The sequence below is a fragment of the Rutidosis leptorrhynchoides genome, chromosome 2 (assembly GCF_046630445.1).
Source record: "Rutidosis leptorrhynchoides isolate AG116_Rl617_1_P2 chromosome 2, CSIRO_AGI_Rlap_v1, whole genome shotgun sequence".
Taxonomy (NCBI): Eukaryota; Viridiplantae; Streptophyta; class Magnoliopsida; order Asterales; family Asteraceae; genus Rutidosis; species Rutidosis leptorrhynchoides.
The window spans coordinates 99,054,846-99,071,793 of NC_092334.1; the positions used below are offsets into that span (position 1 = coordinate 99,054,846).

General features: G+C 35.5%; 1 protein-coding gene, 1 non-coding gene and 2 pseudogenes across 2 annotated transcripts; 2 read left to right on the forward strand and 2 right to left on the reverse strand.

Annotated features, from left to right (window-relative positions):
* Positions 1-3,868: 3,868 nt before the first annotated feature.
* Positions 3,869-6,775, reverse strand: LOC139888124 (DNA mismatch repair protein MSH5-like). The gene is made up of 10 exons (XM_071871158.1): positions 6,698-6,775; positions 6,275-6,403; positions 5,984-6,060; positions 5,814-5,879; positions 5,659-5,720; positions 5,537-5,595; positions 4,650-4,721; positions 4,401-4,415; positions 4,055-4,177; positions 3,869-3,955 (listed from the first exon to the last, which is right to left on the reverse strand). Exons 1-10 carry the CDS (start codon positions 6,773-6,775, stop codon positions 3,869-3,871), a joined length of 768 nt encoding a protein of 255 aa, XP_071727259.1.
* LOC139895460 (U2 spliceosomal RNA) lies at positions 5,221-5,386 on the forward strand (annotated as a pseudogene).
* Positions 6,776-9,161: 2,386 nt separating the features above from the next.
* Positions 9,162-16,948, reverse strand: part of LOC139888125 (DNA mismatch repair protein MSH5-like) — a 46,799-nt pseudogene continuing 39,012 nt past the window's right edge.
* LOC139895443 (U2 spliceosomal RNA) lies at positions 15,928-16,122 on the forward strand. The gene has a single exon (XR_011775890.1). It is a non-coding gene; the product is annotated as a U2 spliceosomal RNA (small nuclear RNA).

Sequence of the window (16,948 nt, forward strand, 5' to 3'; positions counted from 1 at the left end):
CTATAATATCATAAAAAAATATTAATCTGTTTTCTTAATATATCTCTATTTATTTTCGTAATTATTTAACACATATTTATTTATTTTTATTTATTTATTTATCATTATTTTTGTATAGATTACAATTTATCTTATTAATAAATATAATTATAATAATAATACTCTTAATATTATAATAATAATAATAATAATATAAATCTATGATAATATAATAGTAATGATAATGATAACAATTACTATAAAATGTATAACAATGATATTGTTTATAACAATGATACTAATAATACTAATATTATTAATAGTTATCATGTTAATAATAATGATACTAAAAATGATAATAATAATCTTTTTAATAATGATTATGACAATTATATTTAAACTTGTAATTAAATTTAATATAATACAATTTATTAATTATATCATATTTACTAGTTATCTAATGTATAGGATATTTAATATTTATATAATTTATGTATTTACAATATACGTGTAATATTAATTATATACAGAAATCATACATATATATTTATTCCTATAGTAACTTAACCATTCTATAAATTACTTCACATTATTATATATACTTGTTTTCAAACTTATTTATATATATATATATATATATATATATATATATATATATATATTTATATATATATATATATATATATATATATATTCACATATACATAATTAATTAATTGTTCGTGAATCGTAGCGGATGGTCAGGGGTTTAAATGAATCTATGTAAACAGTTCAAAAATTCTGAGACTCGGTTTAATAGCTTTGCTTATCATGTCGTTTTCATATAAAGATTAAGTTTAAATTTGGTCGGAAATTCCCGGGTCATCACAGAAAACGGGGGGCAGAAATTCGGGCGCCGAAAACGGGGACAAAAACGGGGGGCCGAAACCTGGGGCCAAAACCGGGCGTCGAAAACGGGTCCGAAACCAGGTGCCGAAATCGGGCGCCGAAAACGGGGCCAAAACTTGGGGCCGAAACCGGGGACGGAAAACCGGGGGTCAAAAAAGGGGGGCCGAAACAGGGCTCCGATACAGGGTGCCAAAACCGGGTGTCGAAACCGGGGGCCGAACACGCGCGCTGAAAATGGGGGCTGAAAACGGGGTGCCGAAACTGGGTGTCGAAAACGGGGTCCAAAAACGGGGGCCGAAACCGGGCGTCGAAAACGAATCCAAAAACGGGGGCGGAAACCAGGCGTCGAAACCGGGGGTCGAAAACTGGGCGCTAAAAACGCGTGCCGAAAACGGGCGTCGAAACCGAGTGTCAAAAATTCGCGTCGAATAACGCTCCTTGAACTCGCACTCTGAAATCAAATCTTTTGAATTAAACCCATTTGGACCCATTTGGGTCCTTAAGTAATTTTCTATAATGTGATTGGACCCATTTGGGTCTTGGAGTAATCTTTGATATTGTGTTTAGACCCATTTGGGTCTCAAGTAAACCCAATCAACTCATTTTTTAGACTTTGGGTCTTGTTTGCCAGGTCTAGTTTAAAGGCTTAAATTGAACAGATAAAAGGCACGCATAAAGCTTTTTTTAGCTGCATTGTTTTTTTAAATTTTTATCTCTTTTTCTAATCACTAATTAATAATACAAAAATATTTAATTATTTTAATTAATTAATTACAAATAATGATGTAAGCATCATATCATTAGGATGTGCCATGTGTTCTTGATTATTTTTTAAAGTAAGGTTTTAATTATAAAATGATGTTATACAATTGTTATTTTACTAGTATGTAATAGATGTAGGTAGTGGATAGACTTTGTGCTACTATTGACCAGTTCAGCCCATTTAGCCTATTTACTTTTCAGCTATATTGGAAACTTTAACTGTTAACTTATGTAATCTTCAATTAATGGATTTTGTACATATATTTATTTCTTAATAATCTTTGAGTTTCTCTTCAACTTTTCTTTAAGTTGTTCATAATTGTTTTAATGTATTTTTTCATTCGATACTTTTATTAAGGACAGTCCTTATCGTTCACTTCTTTCACTGAACTTATCTTTTTCACATCAGCGTCACATCAGAAAAACACTTTAATATTCCTTTCACTAATACATCCCTATAATAAACTCCACCATCTAACTTTACTCATTTTTAATTATTTTTTAGTTACAAAATATATCAATAAATAAAAATAAACATTACATTAATTAAAATAAAACATTACATTGAAAAAAAAAAACAGTACATAAATTAAAAATCGATTACACAAATAAAACTACTATTACAGAAAAATAGAATGCGATAAAATAACTTAAACTACGATTAAAGAAAAACTAAAATACTAGTAATTAAACTTCGATCAAACGGTATAATATGCATTCTTACTATGATCAGTCTCGTGAGGAATGTCGTCCCAAATATCTTTGGTATACAACGTGATATGTGTCGAGTTTATTATTGCTTTTCCGAGTAGTTCGGCCCATTTATCATTGTCCTCAAGCCACTTGAACACCTCCTCGTCTTCATCCCGATATGCAAACTTGGACACCTCGCAATCAATGTTCCGTCTTTAAAAATCGAACAAAGTAGATACATAAATGTTGCTAACAACAACATTCAACGTATGGACAGTTCCACCGGAGTGTTGCTTCACATCGTCGGAAAAAAACTCACCGGCATTAACATCGAAGATAACAATGTTGGTAAAAACCATGTTTGTAAGATAAATTGTATAAAAAATGAGTGATATCTGAAATATGAGAGTGAAATACGAGATTAAAATATGAGAGTAAAAGTGAAGTTGTATAAAAAACGAGAGTGTTTGAGTTATATTTATATCGGGAATAAGTAGAATTTTAGAAAGAAAAAAAAATAAATTCAAACGGCTCAAAATTGAACCGTTTGAAATTGAGTTGGGTCCCACTTCCATCGTTACTGCATCATTGCAGGCTCCACGAACGCTAGCTGTGGCGATTCGCTGCCTATGGTTGTCACAGGGTGGCGATCGATGGCGGCTTCTATGACGATCGATAGGCTATGGCCTAATGAAATAATAATACATGGGTCCTTTCAAAGAATTTGACCCTACACAATTGTCCACTTGCATATGCTCTAAAAATTTGACCCTGCACAATTGTTCACTTGCATATCCTCTAAAACACTCCCGCTAATAGGCATTTTCGAGTCCATCTTACTTACTTAACATTGCACACCGTCTGTATAAACATTTTTACCTTTTGATAATGTTATTTAACCAATTAAATTTCGAAGTATATCTTGGGTAGTTATCAATATAACTCAAAATTAAATTAATTGTTGCCATACTCTTCATAGAATAAACCCATGAATTTGCATTAATTAATCAATGTATAAATCTAGGATGCATATATGTAAATATGTAACTAAACAACACTTTCAGACCATGCCACACTCATGTGCCATCCAAATAGCATGCCCATAATAAAACTGTAGAACTCGTCCCAACCTCTAAAACACATTTCTTACCGATATCTTATAAGACATATCTAATATCTATAGAATTTGTGGCTTAATTACAACCATGAAGTACATGTGCGGTTGCAAAAGTACTAACACAACGACCAACAATCCACAAAAAGTTTTTAACCGCTAAAATTGCCCTAGAAAATGAAAATCAAAAGTTATAATTAAGGTTGCGTCTAGAAATAACGATGATAAGGTGTAATTAAGCTAGGAAATATTTAAAACTTGGATATTCACATGTTCTAAGTTGGGAGTTTAAAGATACAAACCACATAATATGTTTGCATCACATGGTTCCAAAACAAACATTTTCAGTAGCATTCAACTAAACAAGAAGACAGTTAGAAGGCATAATCAATATTTTCTACATTGCCTAACTTAGGTTTACACTTACAAAATTTAAGGTGGTCCAGGGAAAATATCCTTAAAAATGAGGGCCAGATCACCATTAACAGCATCAAAAGCTACTATCTTCTCCACAGCATTCTCCCAATTGTTTCACAGTTTTAATTAAAATTATTGTGAAAAACAAATTGTCTCCAATTGAATGCAATATATAATATATAATCATGATGAATACAGCACCTTATAGTGGTCATCTTGAGCTGTTATCATTTTATTACAAACTCGGTTGATATCAATGCCTTTGATAGTATAATCCAAATAATTTCTTGAGGAACACCTGAAAGGTAAGATAATACTGAAGGCCTATAAAACAATATATAAATTAAAAAAGTAATTAACAATGGGCAGGTTCTGCTGGTATTAGACAAGTTGTAGTACACTTCTAGTTTTGGTTTTCTATAAGACAGGATGCATTTAATTTATTTACGTGGTAAACATGTCTAGGCAAAGTATCATAATCTTAATCGTAGAAACTACAAAATGATAAACAGAGTTTATATTTTGAAGTGACATGGTTGAAACATACCAGCACAATGGTGTCCTGCAAAAAGAGAATTTAAGTGACATTAAAAAAAAACTTTTTTTTTTTAACTCACATTGAATAGCTAATACCATTATACTAACTCACCATAGCTGAGAAGTGCATGTCCAGGAACCAGCCTGACATATACAAGATGACAGATGACATTAGTAGTGGTGCAAGAAAACTTAAAATGGACTAAAAATTTGAATTCGAATACTACTTTTAGGCCTATCTTTACCTATATAGATATACAATTTCATCAATGTTTTCACTATTGTCGTCGGGTCTTAGTATGCTCACCGTGTAATATTTGACTTTATCCGACTGATATTCATCAATAATTATAATTAGTAACTCATAGTACTTGGATATGACTAGAAGCTTTCATGCTTTAAAGTTGTTAATTTGTTACCTGAAATTATATATTTATCAACAAATATCTGGGTCAAGTGGGTGCAAATTAGAACCTGCAGCGTATGTTTACGAGTTTACAGTTGGTCAACAAACTCACCGAGTTTAAACTTGAAAGTTGTGGATTACTTCATAATATGCAACCATCTATATCTAAATCTTATTTATTAACATTAGAAGATTTTGATTTCAGCGCACTAGTTGAAGTGTAGGTGCAATGCAAGTGTATGGACTTGGACAACCTACAGGAATTCAGGGAATTAGCAGGTGATGGGTAAATGAGAGTTGAGATCAGTTTTACTTTTTTTGAAAGGAAATTTTACAAAAGGCAATCAATCCCACATCGGAGGACTGAAATATACAAAGGTGAATGGAGTGGCTATAGAACAAGAGGCCCAAGAGAGGAGTAACCATACCTTTCTCGGCCTTTTGGCTAAGATCAAGTGTAGTATCTGTTCTTATCAGTTTAATATCTGATATGTGGGCTATTGGCTCACGCGATATTAATCTTATTTTTATGGGGGGGTCTTTGAGTGTCGCCTTGGTCTTGCACTACCACCTTGGTTGGCGCACCCCTCCAATTCTAAGTCATAATTTTTCATCTTCAACATTATTACTGTAAAATTTATATATTATTTTCATAAGTGTTTGCTTAAAGGTTTTATTAAGTCTTTCATAATGGCACATATAGTTTGTCTCAATATACACCCAATAAGTTATTTTTAAACCTTTGGAGGATACATTGAGATAAAATGTTCAATTGTTCCACCAAGGAGTCCAACATCATCTAAAAGAGAAGGAAAAATTTACAAATACATAATGATTGACATGTTTACATTTATAAACCAACCTTCAGTTAGAGTACCCTTGCCAAATTCATCCAGCAAACATAATGATCTTGAAGTAGGATGCCTTGAAATATATTAATATGATTATGAATATCAATAAATTAACGAATGGTTACAGTTCCTTGCATTTCATCGTTGTGGACTGCTAAGAATTCACTTAACTTGGTGCAGATCAATCATAAATGTTGATTGTTCAGCTGTCATAAGCTTGCTTCCCATAGCGCTGAAAATTTTGTACTTGTCATTAATCATTGACAAATACCGAGTATATATTAGTAAAGCAATTCAAGATAATTATGACTGTATATTAAAAGGGTTGAATCTAACCTATCAGTTAAACTCACTGTCGCGGAATGTGCTGGTACAGAACTTCCAATGTGGGCAAGAAAAACAATCAGTGCTACCTGCAATGTTGAATGACAGTGAATCTGGTGACTGGTGCTTTCGAATAATTTTACGCACATAAGACTGAGAATGTTCATGAGGCTTTGTAGGACTGTATATGCAAGTTTATGACGAAAATATTCTGAAACCATACATAAAGTGAACTTCCAGGTTTTAGTTGGCTCAATTCTGGTGAACTTGTCATACCCATATTTTTTTAAATCTATTCTTTACATAATCGTTTCGAGCATTTATCCGAGCTTGTTGAGGAGCAACATGTACATAAGAAAGATACAAACCACCACCAAATAGAAATGAACCACCAAGGAACAAAGCCACAGTTGTCCAAAACCTCTTAGGAGTCTAACCTCAAAAGGTAAGATCAACTAAACGTGACCTAAATCTGAAACATAGACCAACAAAACAACACTTACGATTTTTGGCAGGAGAATATTTCATTAAATTCTCCAAATCAGTTGCTCAGTGGTGAAGCATCAACTTTGATCAATTATATTTTTGTATTGTTCGCAAAAGCTGCACATTGACATCCAGCAGCTTAAAACTACAGAGCAAAGAACACGACTGGGTTAGATTGAAGAGGTGACAATCTGGACCCAAACATGACAAAGAAACAGACCAAGAATTTTACTAAATTACAGACCCGTGCACATCTGGAGTGACGAATGAGAACCAAAACACGGTTGTACTATTGACCCACCCAGATTTGATTTCCATTGTAGCCACTCGATTTTATGCTTTTTGTATCGTCTTGAATCCACTAGAAGTTTTTTAGTTGAATGAGTAATCGCAGTTGTCCAACTTCTATTTTTGAATACTTTTTGGTTTCGGTTCTTCCAAATCAAATATGCACATGTCCATTCAACCGCTTGCCAAAAGAACGATCCCGTCTCTGTTAATGTAATGGGGCCAGTTTCCAGTACAAGTTTCTGCTAAGCTTAAGTTCATTAATCAAATACTTTTTTTCTTAAGTTTTTGTTAAACCTCCAATGCATCCTTGCAAAAGAATAGGGAATGATGTACTGTCTCAATGTCATCATCATAAAAATTGGGCACCGGATAGATCAATTCCTCTGTTGTATAATTCAAAACGTACGGGGATCCTTCGTTTCAATAATCTCCAAATAAAGACATTGAATTTTAAAGGAACTGTACTATATACAAGTTAAGTATATGTTATGCTACACTACATTTGTTCTCCGTAAGAAGTTTATGTTTCACATTTGATTTCAAACCTCTAGTACATTTGTAAAAGCTCAACTTATATGGGATTTTGAAAATATAACACCAGATCATTTTTTTTTTCCTTTGCTTCTAGCGATATGTACAGGTAAAGCTCAAATACATACGCGCACACACGCGCACGCGCACACATACACACACACACACACACACACACACACACATATATATATATATATATGGAGGGATCCACTAAGAACTATTCTATTGTGAGAACCTGAGAACTCAAATTAGAGCAAAAAAGTGACGCGGCCGAACAATTTTGAATGAAGTCGAACAAAAAATCAAAAGCACAAAATCAATTTTCGTTCTACATTTCTGTTCTACATATTTTTGTTCTAATTTCTTAATTTTTGTTCGAATTCCTCCATGTTCTACAAAAATGTAGAACCTAAAATTGTTCGAATTTCACAAAATTTGTTCGAATTTCCTGTTTTTGTTCGGTTCTACAATTATTTTGTTCGGTTCTACAAAATTGTAGAACAAAAATTAGTTCGAATTGAAGCATTTTTGTTCGAATCACACATTTTTTGTTCAAATTTCACCTTTATGTTCCAATTTCACCCGTTTTTTCAAAATCAACTTTTTTTTTTTTTTTTTGATTTAGCCCGATTTAGAGTTTAGGGTTGAGGGTTTAGGGTTGAGGGTTTACTGAGTAAACCCGAAAACCCTAAACCCTAAACCGTTCGTGTAAAAAACTCATTCTAAACCCTAAATCTAAACCCTAAACCCTAAAACCCTAAATCTAAACCCTAACTTAATTTGATGAAAATTGATGTAGAACAAGTGTAGAACAGCATGTTCTACATGCTGTTCTACATCATGTTCTACATAAAATGTAGAACCAAGCAAACAATGCATCTAAAAGACAAAAAATAAAAATTGTTCGACTAGAACAATTTTTGTTCGGCCGCGTCCCAATTTTTGCTCGACTAACTTAGTTCTCAGAGTTCTCATTCTAAAAATGGTTCTCATTTGATCTCTCTACTATATATATATATATATATATATATATATATATATATATATATATATATATATATATATATATATATATATATATATATATATAAGTTTAAAAATTTACAAGAATCAAGAAGTTTGCAATCAAAGTAGCATCAACATCAATGCAGCTGGAAAATTGGAATTATATATTTAAAAGATTTTTAATTCTTCACACTAATTGAAGTATAAATGTATGGACTTTGACAACCTGCAGGGAGATTTAGGCCTTTAGGGAATTAGCAGGTGATGGGTGATTGAGAGTTGACATCAGTTTTATGTTTTCTGAAAGGGAATTTTAAAAAGGCAATGAATCCCACATCGGATGACTTAAAAATACAAAGGTGAAGGGAGTGGCTAATAATAAAATATTGTAAATAAATTGTAAATTTTTAAAAAGAAATTGAAAAAATTAACCACGTTTGGTTAAAAAAAGGAAGAGATTTAGTCACATATGTATATACAAAATCACACATCTATACCTATTAAATAATAAATTTTACATTATAAAGAACGAATTTAATATTTCAATACGTACTCAATTGTTACTTCATATACTTACAGTAACAAAATGGTTGATTCTTGCTACTAACTTTTATGACCAAAATACCACGTAAAGTTTTTAGCCACTGAAATTGCTTCTAGAAATAACGGTAGGAAAGATTCAAAATTTGTATCCTCATATGTTATATGTTGCGTGTTTAAAAATACAAACCACATATATGTTGAGATTGAGAATGATATGGTTTCAAAACTAAAATTCCCCGTAACATTCACCTAAAGTAGAAGATAGTTAGAAGGCAAAATCAAAAATTTGCTACAGTACATTGCAACTAACTTTGTTTTCCACATGCAGAGTTTAAGGTGGTCCAGGGAAAAGATCTTGAAAAAAGAGGGCCAGGTCACCATTAACAGTATCGAAAGATAACATCTTCTCCACAGAATTCTGCCAATCAATTCATATATATGGTTATGGTTATAGTTTATATGAAAATACAAATTACAAATAATCACCAATTGAATGGAACACATAACCTTAGTGAATACAGCACCTTATAGTGGTCATCTTGAGCTGTTATCATTTCATTACAAACTCGGTCAATATTAATGCCTTTGATGGTATGATCCAATATTGATGCAGATCTCCTAATAACCTCTTGAGGAACACCTACAATAAAATACTGACAGCCTATAATAATATATTATAAAAATAAATTAATAAATTAAGAATGGGCAGGTTCTGCTGGTATAGTGGTATTACACAAGTCTTAGTACACTTGTAGTTTTGCTTTTCTATAAGACATGATACATTTAATTTCTTTAGATGCTAAACATGTTAGGAAGAGAGGATCGCCTGGACATTGGGAGATACAAATTTGAGAAAAAAAACAACTCTATTACTCACAAGAATAGATTTACAGAGTATTACAAAACTCTTATAAAAAAAAACTCTCAAACTCACACACACTCTCAAGGTTGTGATTACACTTCTCTGAGTGATTTGGGATGATTTACAATGAAAGTTTGCATCTCTATTTGTAGCAAAAATTCTATGGCGGTGGAATGGTGTGAACGAGGAAGGTGGGCGGCCGTCATCGTATTCAACTTTGCTACTTCCGTATGAGTTGTTCAAAGCTGCCTTCTTTGAATATCTAGAAACAAATCTTGATTACGGCATCTAGAAGGTGAAGCTGGAATATGGCTGGAAACCATCAATTCTCCCCCTCCAGCCGAATCCACGAACATTCCAGTTATGTCTCTGCATAACTCCAATTTCTCTCGAGTCACCACCTTTGTCAACATATCCGCAGGATTCTCCTTTGTATGGATCTTTACTAGTCTCAATAGTTGTCGATCAATTACCTCGCGTATCCAATGATAGCGAATATCAATATGTTTTGTACGGGAATGGTACATGGAGTTCTTGCTCAAATCTAGAGCACTCTGACTGTCACAATGTACCTTGTACTCCTTTTGCTTGATTCCAAATTTTTGAAGATAACGCTTTAACCACAACATTTCTTTTCCAGCTTCTGCGGCAGTAATATACTCTGCTTCAGTTGTGGATAATGCAACACACTTCTGTAGTCTTGACTGCCATGAAACAGCTCCCCCTGCAAAAGTGTAAATGAATCCTGAAGTAGATTTCCTACTATCAGGATCTCCGGCCATATCCGCATCTGTATAGCCTTCCAAGATTGGATCAGCTCCCCCGTAACAAAGACATAGATTCTTTGTACCTTTAAGATATCTGAGAATCCATTTTACTGCATTCCAATGCTCTTTCCCGGGGTTGGAGAGAAAACGACTCACTGTTCCCACTGTATGAGCAATATCGGGCCTTGTATACACCATCGCATACATCAAACTTCCAACTGCTGAAGAATATGGTACTGAAGACATCTCCCCGATCTCTTCCTTGGATGAGGGACAAGAACTCTTGCTTAACTTGAAATGGTTGGCTAATGGAATGCTAACAGGTTTGGCATTGTTCATATTGAAACGTGAAAGCACTCGTTCAATATACTTCTCCTGAGATAGCCATAACCTTTTATTCTTTCTGTCTCGGGTTATTTGCATTCCCAAAATCTGTTGAGCCTGTCCTAAGTCTTTCATGTCAAAAGACTTAGAGAGTTCTTTCTTCAGCTGGTTGATCTTCGTTGCGTCTTTCCCTACGATCAAAATATCGTCTACATATAGTAGAAGAGCAATGAAATCTTTTTCTGAAAACTTCTGAATGTAGACACACTCATCTGCTGCAGTTTTCTTGTACCCGTGACTCACCATGCATGAGTCAAACTTCTTGTACCACTGCCTAGGTGCCTGCTTTAAACCGTACAAACTTTTCTTCAGCTTGCGTACGAGGTTATCTCCTGAAACCTCAAAACCTTCTGGCTGCTCCATGTAAATTTCTTCATGTAAATCTCCATGAAGAAAAGCTGTCTTTACATCCATCTGTTCAAGCTACAAGTTTATACTTGCGACCAATCCAAGTATGACTCTAATTGAAGTCATCTTGACTACTGATGAAAATATCTCGTCAAAATCAATCCCTTTCTTCTGTTGGAATCCTTTGACTACAAGTCATGCTTTGTATTTCACCACTTTTCCACTACCATCCTTTTTCAGCTTGAACACCCATTTATTTTTCAGTGCCTTCTTCCCGCGTGGAAGTTCTACAATCTCATAAGTTTGATTTTTCTGCAGAGAATCCATCTCATCCTGCATTGCGAGCAACCATTTTTATTTGTCCTTATGAGATACTGCTTCATGAAAACTCTCTGGTTCTCCATCTTCAGTAAGTAGAAGGTACTCGGATTCCGGATATCTACTCGATGGAATCCGACCTCGTTCAGATCTACGAACTTCTGGAATATACTGAGGAGATCCACCATCATCTTCGCCTTGTGATGGTCCTGGAACGTCTGACAGATGGGGTTGTGGCTCCCCCTGCTCAGCAACATCATTTTCCTCATTATCTTCTACTTCTGGCATTTCTTCCTGCACTGAAAATTCATTTCTCATGAATGATTCCGTTGTTGCCTCTGGCACCTGAGCAGCAACATTTGACTTCTGAGATATTGTGGGCTTTTCAATATCTTATATTGACTGACTTTCATGGAACACCACGTCCCTACTTCTGATCACCTTTTTCTCCTTTGGATCCCATAATCTGTATCCAAATTCTTCATCTCCATAGCCTATGAATATGCATGGAGTGGTCCTTGCATCCAGCTTCTGCCTGAGCTCCTTGGATACATGTGCGTATGCCAAACATCCAAATACTCTTAAGTGAGAGTATGATGGATCCTTTTCAGACCAAAGTTTATCCGGAACTTCAAAATTCAGTGGTACTGATGGAGATCGGTTGATCAAGTAACATGCGGCTCTGACTGCTTCTCCCCAGAATGGCTTTGGCAGCTTAGCCATACCGAGCATGCTCCGAACATGTTCCATGATTGTTTGGTTCATTCTTTCTGCTATACAATTGTGTTGAGGGGTACGTGGAACTGTCTTCTCATGTCGGATGTCATATGATCTGCAATAGGCATCGAACTGCCTGGAAGAGTATTCACCTCCATTGTTGGATCGAAGACACTTTAACTTCTTTCATGTCTCACGTTCTACCATGACATGGAACTGTTTGAAGTAATCCAACACCTGGTCCTTCGTCCGCAAGAAATATACCCACACCTTTCGAGAAGTATCATCGATAAACATCAGAAAGTATCGGTTGCCGCCAATTGATTCAACCTCCAAGGGACCGCAAACATCAGAGTGTACCAGATAGAGTAACTCTGATTTTCTCGTTGAAGAGGAATTAAACGAGACTCTATGCTGCTTACTAAACAAACAATGATTGCAAGGATCTAGTGCAGCGTCCTTGTCTACATTGATAAGCTCCTTCTTTATTAGGGTAGACAACCATTTCTCACTCATGTGACCGAGTCTCTGGTGCCATAAATTTTGTGAAGCCTCCTTTTCTGCAACATTAATGCTGTCTGTGCAGATCTTCACATGAGTCTTGTACAGTGTGCCACAAATGTGTCCTCGAGCGACTATCATAGCGCCTCTTGACAATTTTCATGTGCCTTTACTGAAATGACTATCATAGCCCTGTTTGTCGAGAGCTATCCCAGAAAGTAAATTCAGCCGAAGATCTGGCACATGGCGGACATCCTTTAGAGTGCTTGTGCTCCCGGAACTTGTCTTTATCCTGACATCTCCAATTCCGACAATCTCAGCGGAACTGGAATTTCCCATCTTCACAACTCCAAAGTCACCAGCTTTGTATGTTGTGAAGTATTCCTTGTATGGAGTCACGTGGTAGGAAGCTGCAGTATCTACCACCCATTCTGTTTCTTCTCGTGAGACGTGAAGGCATGTCTCATCATGGGTTGAACAATAAGCGACTTCACCAGAGATAGTCACTAATGTTTCTCCACCCTTATTCTTCGGCTGTGAACTGCTTTGACCTTGTTCCTCTTTCAATCTATAGCAGTTCTTCTTCATATGTCCCTCTAATCCACAATGATGGCATTTATATGTTGGTTTTCTGCCATCAGCTGACCTGCCCCTGCTCTTGCTTCTGCCTCTACATTTATTTTTGCTACTCATTCGCTGTCTCCCCCGATTCTCTGTGACAAAGGCATGGGTCTGATCTGTGCCCATGTCCTTTCTCCTTGCCTCTTCACTGAATAGGGCATCCTTGACCATTGACATGGTAAGTTTGCCATTCGGGGCTGAGTTGCTGAGTGTTACTACCAGCGTTTCCCAACTATCGGGAAGGGAACTAAGTAGCAGTAGCGCCTGAACTTCATCGCCAAGCGGCATCTCTACAGAAGATAACTGGTTGACCAAGCTCTGGAACTCACTGGTATGCTCGGTAACTGAAGTTCCACTTTTGAGCTTCATGTTGACTAAACGCCTCATCAGCAGGGCTTTATTCCGAGCAGTCTTGGCCTGATACATGTCCTCCAACTTTTTCCAGAGGACATATGCGTCTGTCTCTTGTGCAACATGGTGGAAGACACTATGATCAATCCATTGACGGATCTGACCAATAGTTTTTCGGTTTGATTTCTTCCACTCTTTCTCTTTGGCAGAATCAGGGTTTATACCCTTCAATTCAATAGGATCGAACAAATCCTTACAGCTGAGGAGATCTTCCATCCGAGGTTTCCACAGCGTGTAGTTTGTGGCTGTGAGCATAATCATAGCTCCGGAAGATGATGTTGACTCTTCTGTGGACATTATCACCTTACAAATAATTTTTTAACACAAACGGGGTTGAATTGTAGAAACCAGAGATCATCGTTACGTCCGGAACGGTTGAAAATGGTGGAATAGACACTTCACGGCTTAAATTTCACTTACGGGGCAAAATTATAATTTTTATAAACTTCAGAGACCAAAAATGAAATTCTGAAAATTTCAGGGATCAAATTGTAAAATTTCAGTACTGCTACAATACTGTTACAGGAACTTGCTACAGTACTGCTACAGGAACTTGCTACAGTGCCGCCAGCTGCTACATTGAATTGCTACAGGACTGCTACAGTGATCGTCTTCTCCGGCGAAAATTCCGGCACCGGTCGTCTTCTCCGGCGAGATTCCGGCAAGTTGACCAAACTTTGACCGCGTTTTCTGGGCTTGTTATAACTCCGTTTAAGTCGCCGTTTTTTGCGTTGGACTCGGTTCGACGAGACGAATCCAATGGTACACTAAAAATTGAATTTTGAGAAAACTTCAGAAGACCCAAAAACTCAACCAACGTCTCTAACCAAGCTCTTGATACCACTTGTTAGGAAGAGAGGATCGCCTGGACGTTGGGAGATACAAATTTGAGAGAAAAAACAACTCTATTACTCACAAGAATAGATTTACAGAGTATTACAAAACTCCTGTAAAAAAAAAAAACTCTCAAACTCACACACACTCTCAAGGTTGTGATTACACTTCTCTGAGTGATTTGGGATGATTTACAATGAAAGTTTGCATCTCTATTTATAGCAAAAATTCTATGGCGGTGGAATGGTGTGAACGAGGAAGGTGGGCGGCCGTCATCGTATTCAACTTTGCTACTTCCGTATGAGTTGTTCAAAGCTGCCTTCTTTGAATATCTAGAAACAAATCTTGATTACGGCATCTAGAAGGTGAAGCTGGAATATGGCTGGAAACCATCAAAACATGTATAGGCAAAGTATCTTAATCTTAAGCGTAGAAATAGAAACTAATAAAATGATGAGCAGCATTTTTATTTTTGATGTGACATGACATGGTTGAACATACCGGCAAGAAGGGCACAGTAATGTCCTGCAAAAGAGAATTAAAGTGGCATTAACAAAAAATTTCTTCTAAGTTCTAACTCGGATTGAATAGCTAATACCAACTCACCATAGCTGAGAAGTGCATGTCCCGGAACCAGCCTGATATATACAACATAACAGATGATATTAGTAGTGGTGCAAGATAACTCAACAAGGATTTGGAATTTGAATATTAGTTAAGGCCTTGTCGATTTACCTATATAGAAATACAATTTCATCAATGTTTTTAGTATTCTAGTCGGGTCTTAATATGCTCATTGTGTAGTATCTGACTTTATCCGACTCATATTCATCAACGATTATAATTAGTAACTCATAGTGCATGGATATGACTAGAAAAGCTTTCATGCTTTAAAGTTGTTAACTTGTTACCTGAGATAAATCACTATCAACAAATATCTGGGTCATGTGAGTGCAAATTAGAACCTGCAGCGTAAGTTTACGAGTTTGGGGGTTAGTCAACAACCTCACTGAGTTTAACCTCGGAAGTTGTAGATACTTCACAATATGCACCCATCTATATCCAAAAAAATAATCTAAATCTTATTTATCTTATTTATTAACATTAGAAGATTTTTATCTCTAGGCACTAGTTGAAGTATATATGTAATGTATAGACTTTTGACAACCAACGGAGATTCAGGAAAGTAGCAGGTGATGGGTGATTGAGAGTTGAGATCACTTTTACTTTTTTAAAAGGAAATTTTGGAAGGCAATGAATCCCACATCGGTTGATTGAAATACATAGAGGTGAAGGGGTGGCTATAAAAGCAGCGGCCCAACAAAGGAATAAGCATACCTTTCTCGGCCTTTTGGCTAAGATCAAGTGTAGTATCTGTTCTTATCAGTTTAATATCTGATATGTGGGCCATCGGCCCACTCGATGTTAATTTAATTTTTTTTGGGGAAAGGCCTATCACAATAGCTTGCTATTGGGGTCTTTGAGCGTCGCCTTGGTGTTGCACTACTACCTTGGCTGGCGCACCTCTCCAATTCTTAGTCATAAATTTTTATGTTCAGCGTATTTAAACTTAAAATAAAAAGCTACTTTATACTTTAAGAAGGGAGTGTTATTAAAACGGTAATTGTCTGCTCAGAAAGTGAACAAGTTTTTCAAAATGGCAAGTTTTTAAGCTATTTGTTTTAAATACACATCAAGCTTACTTTTTAAGGAACTTTCGACGGGCAATTGTGTCTGCTCATTCATCTTGCAAGTTTTTTAAAAAGGCAACATTTTAAGCTGTTTCAAATATACATCAAGTTTACTTTTTAATGATTTTCAGCCATGGTAAGAGAAACAAACCCAAACCTTTGGAGGAGAATACAATGCGATAAAATGTTCAATTGTTCCACCAAGGAGTCCAACACCATCTATATATAAACAAGGGAAGAGGGGAATGCTTAGCAAATCATAAAAACATAATACCTATAAATATAACATCTTTTACATTTTTAAACTAACCTTCAGTTAGAGTCCCCTTGCCAAATTCATCCAGCAAACATAATGATCGAGAAGTAGCATGCCTTAAAATATTATAATAATCATTATGAATATCAATAATAAATTAACTATAATTATATCATCAGAAATTTCAACAAATTAACTAAGAATTCACTTAGTTACACCAAAATATACCTTAGCATCATTCCAACTTGGTGCAGATCAATCATAAATGTCGATTGTTCAGCTGTCATAAGCTTGCTTCCCATAGCGCAAAAAATTCTGTACTTGTCATTAATCATTGGAAAATACGGAGGATATATTAGTAAAGCAAATCAAATCAAGATCATAAGAGTGCATATTAGAAGGGTTAAA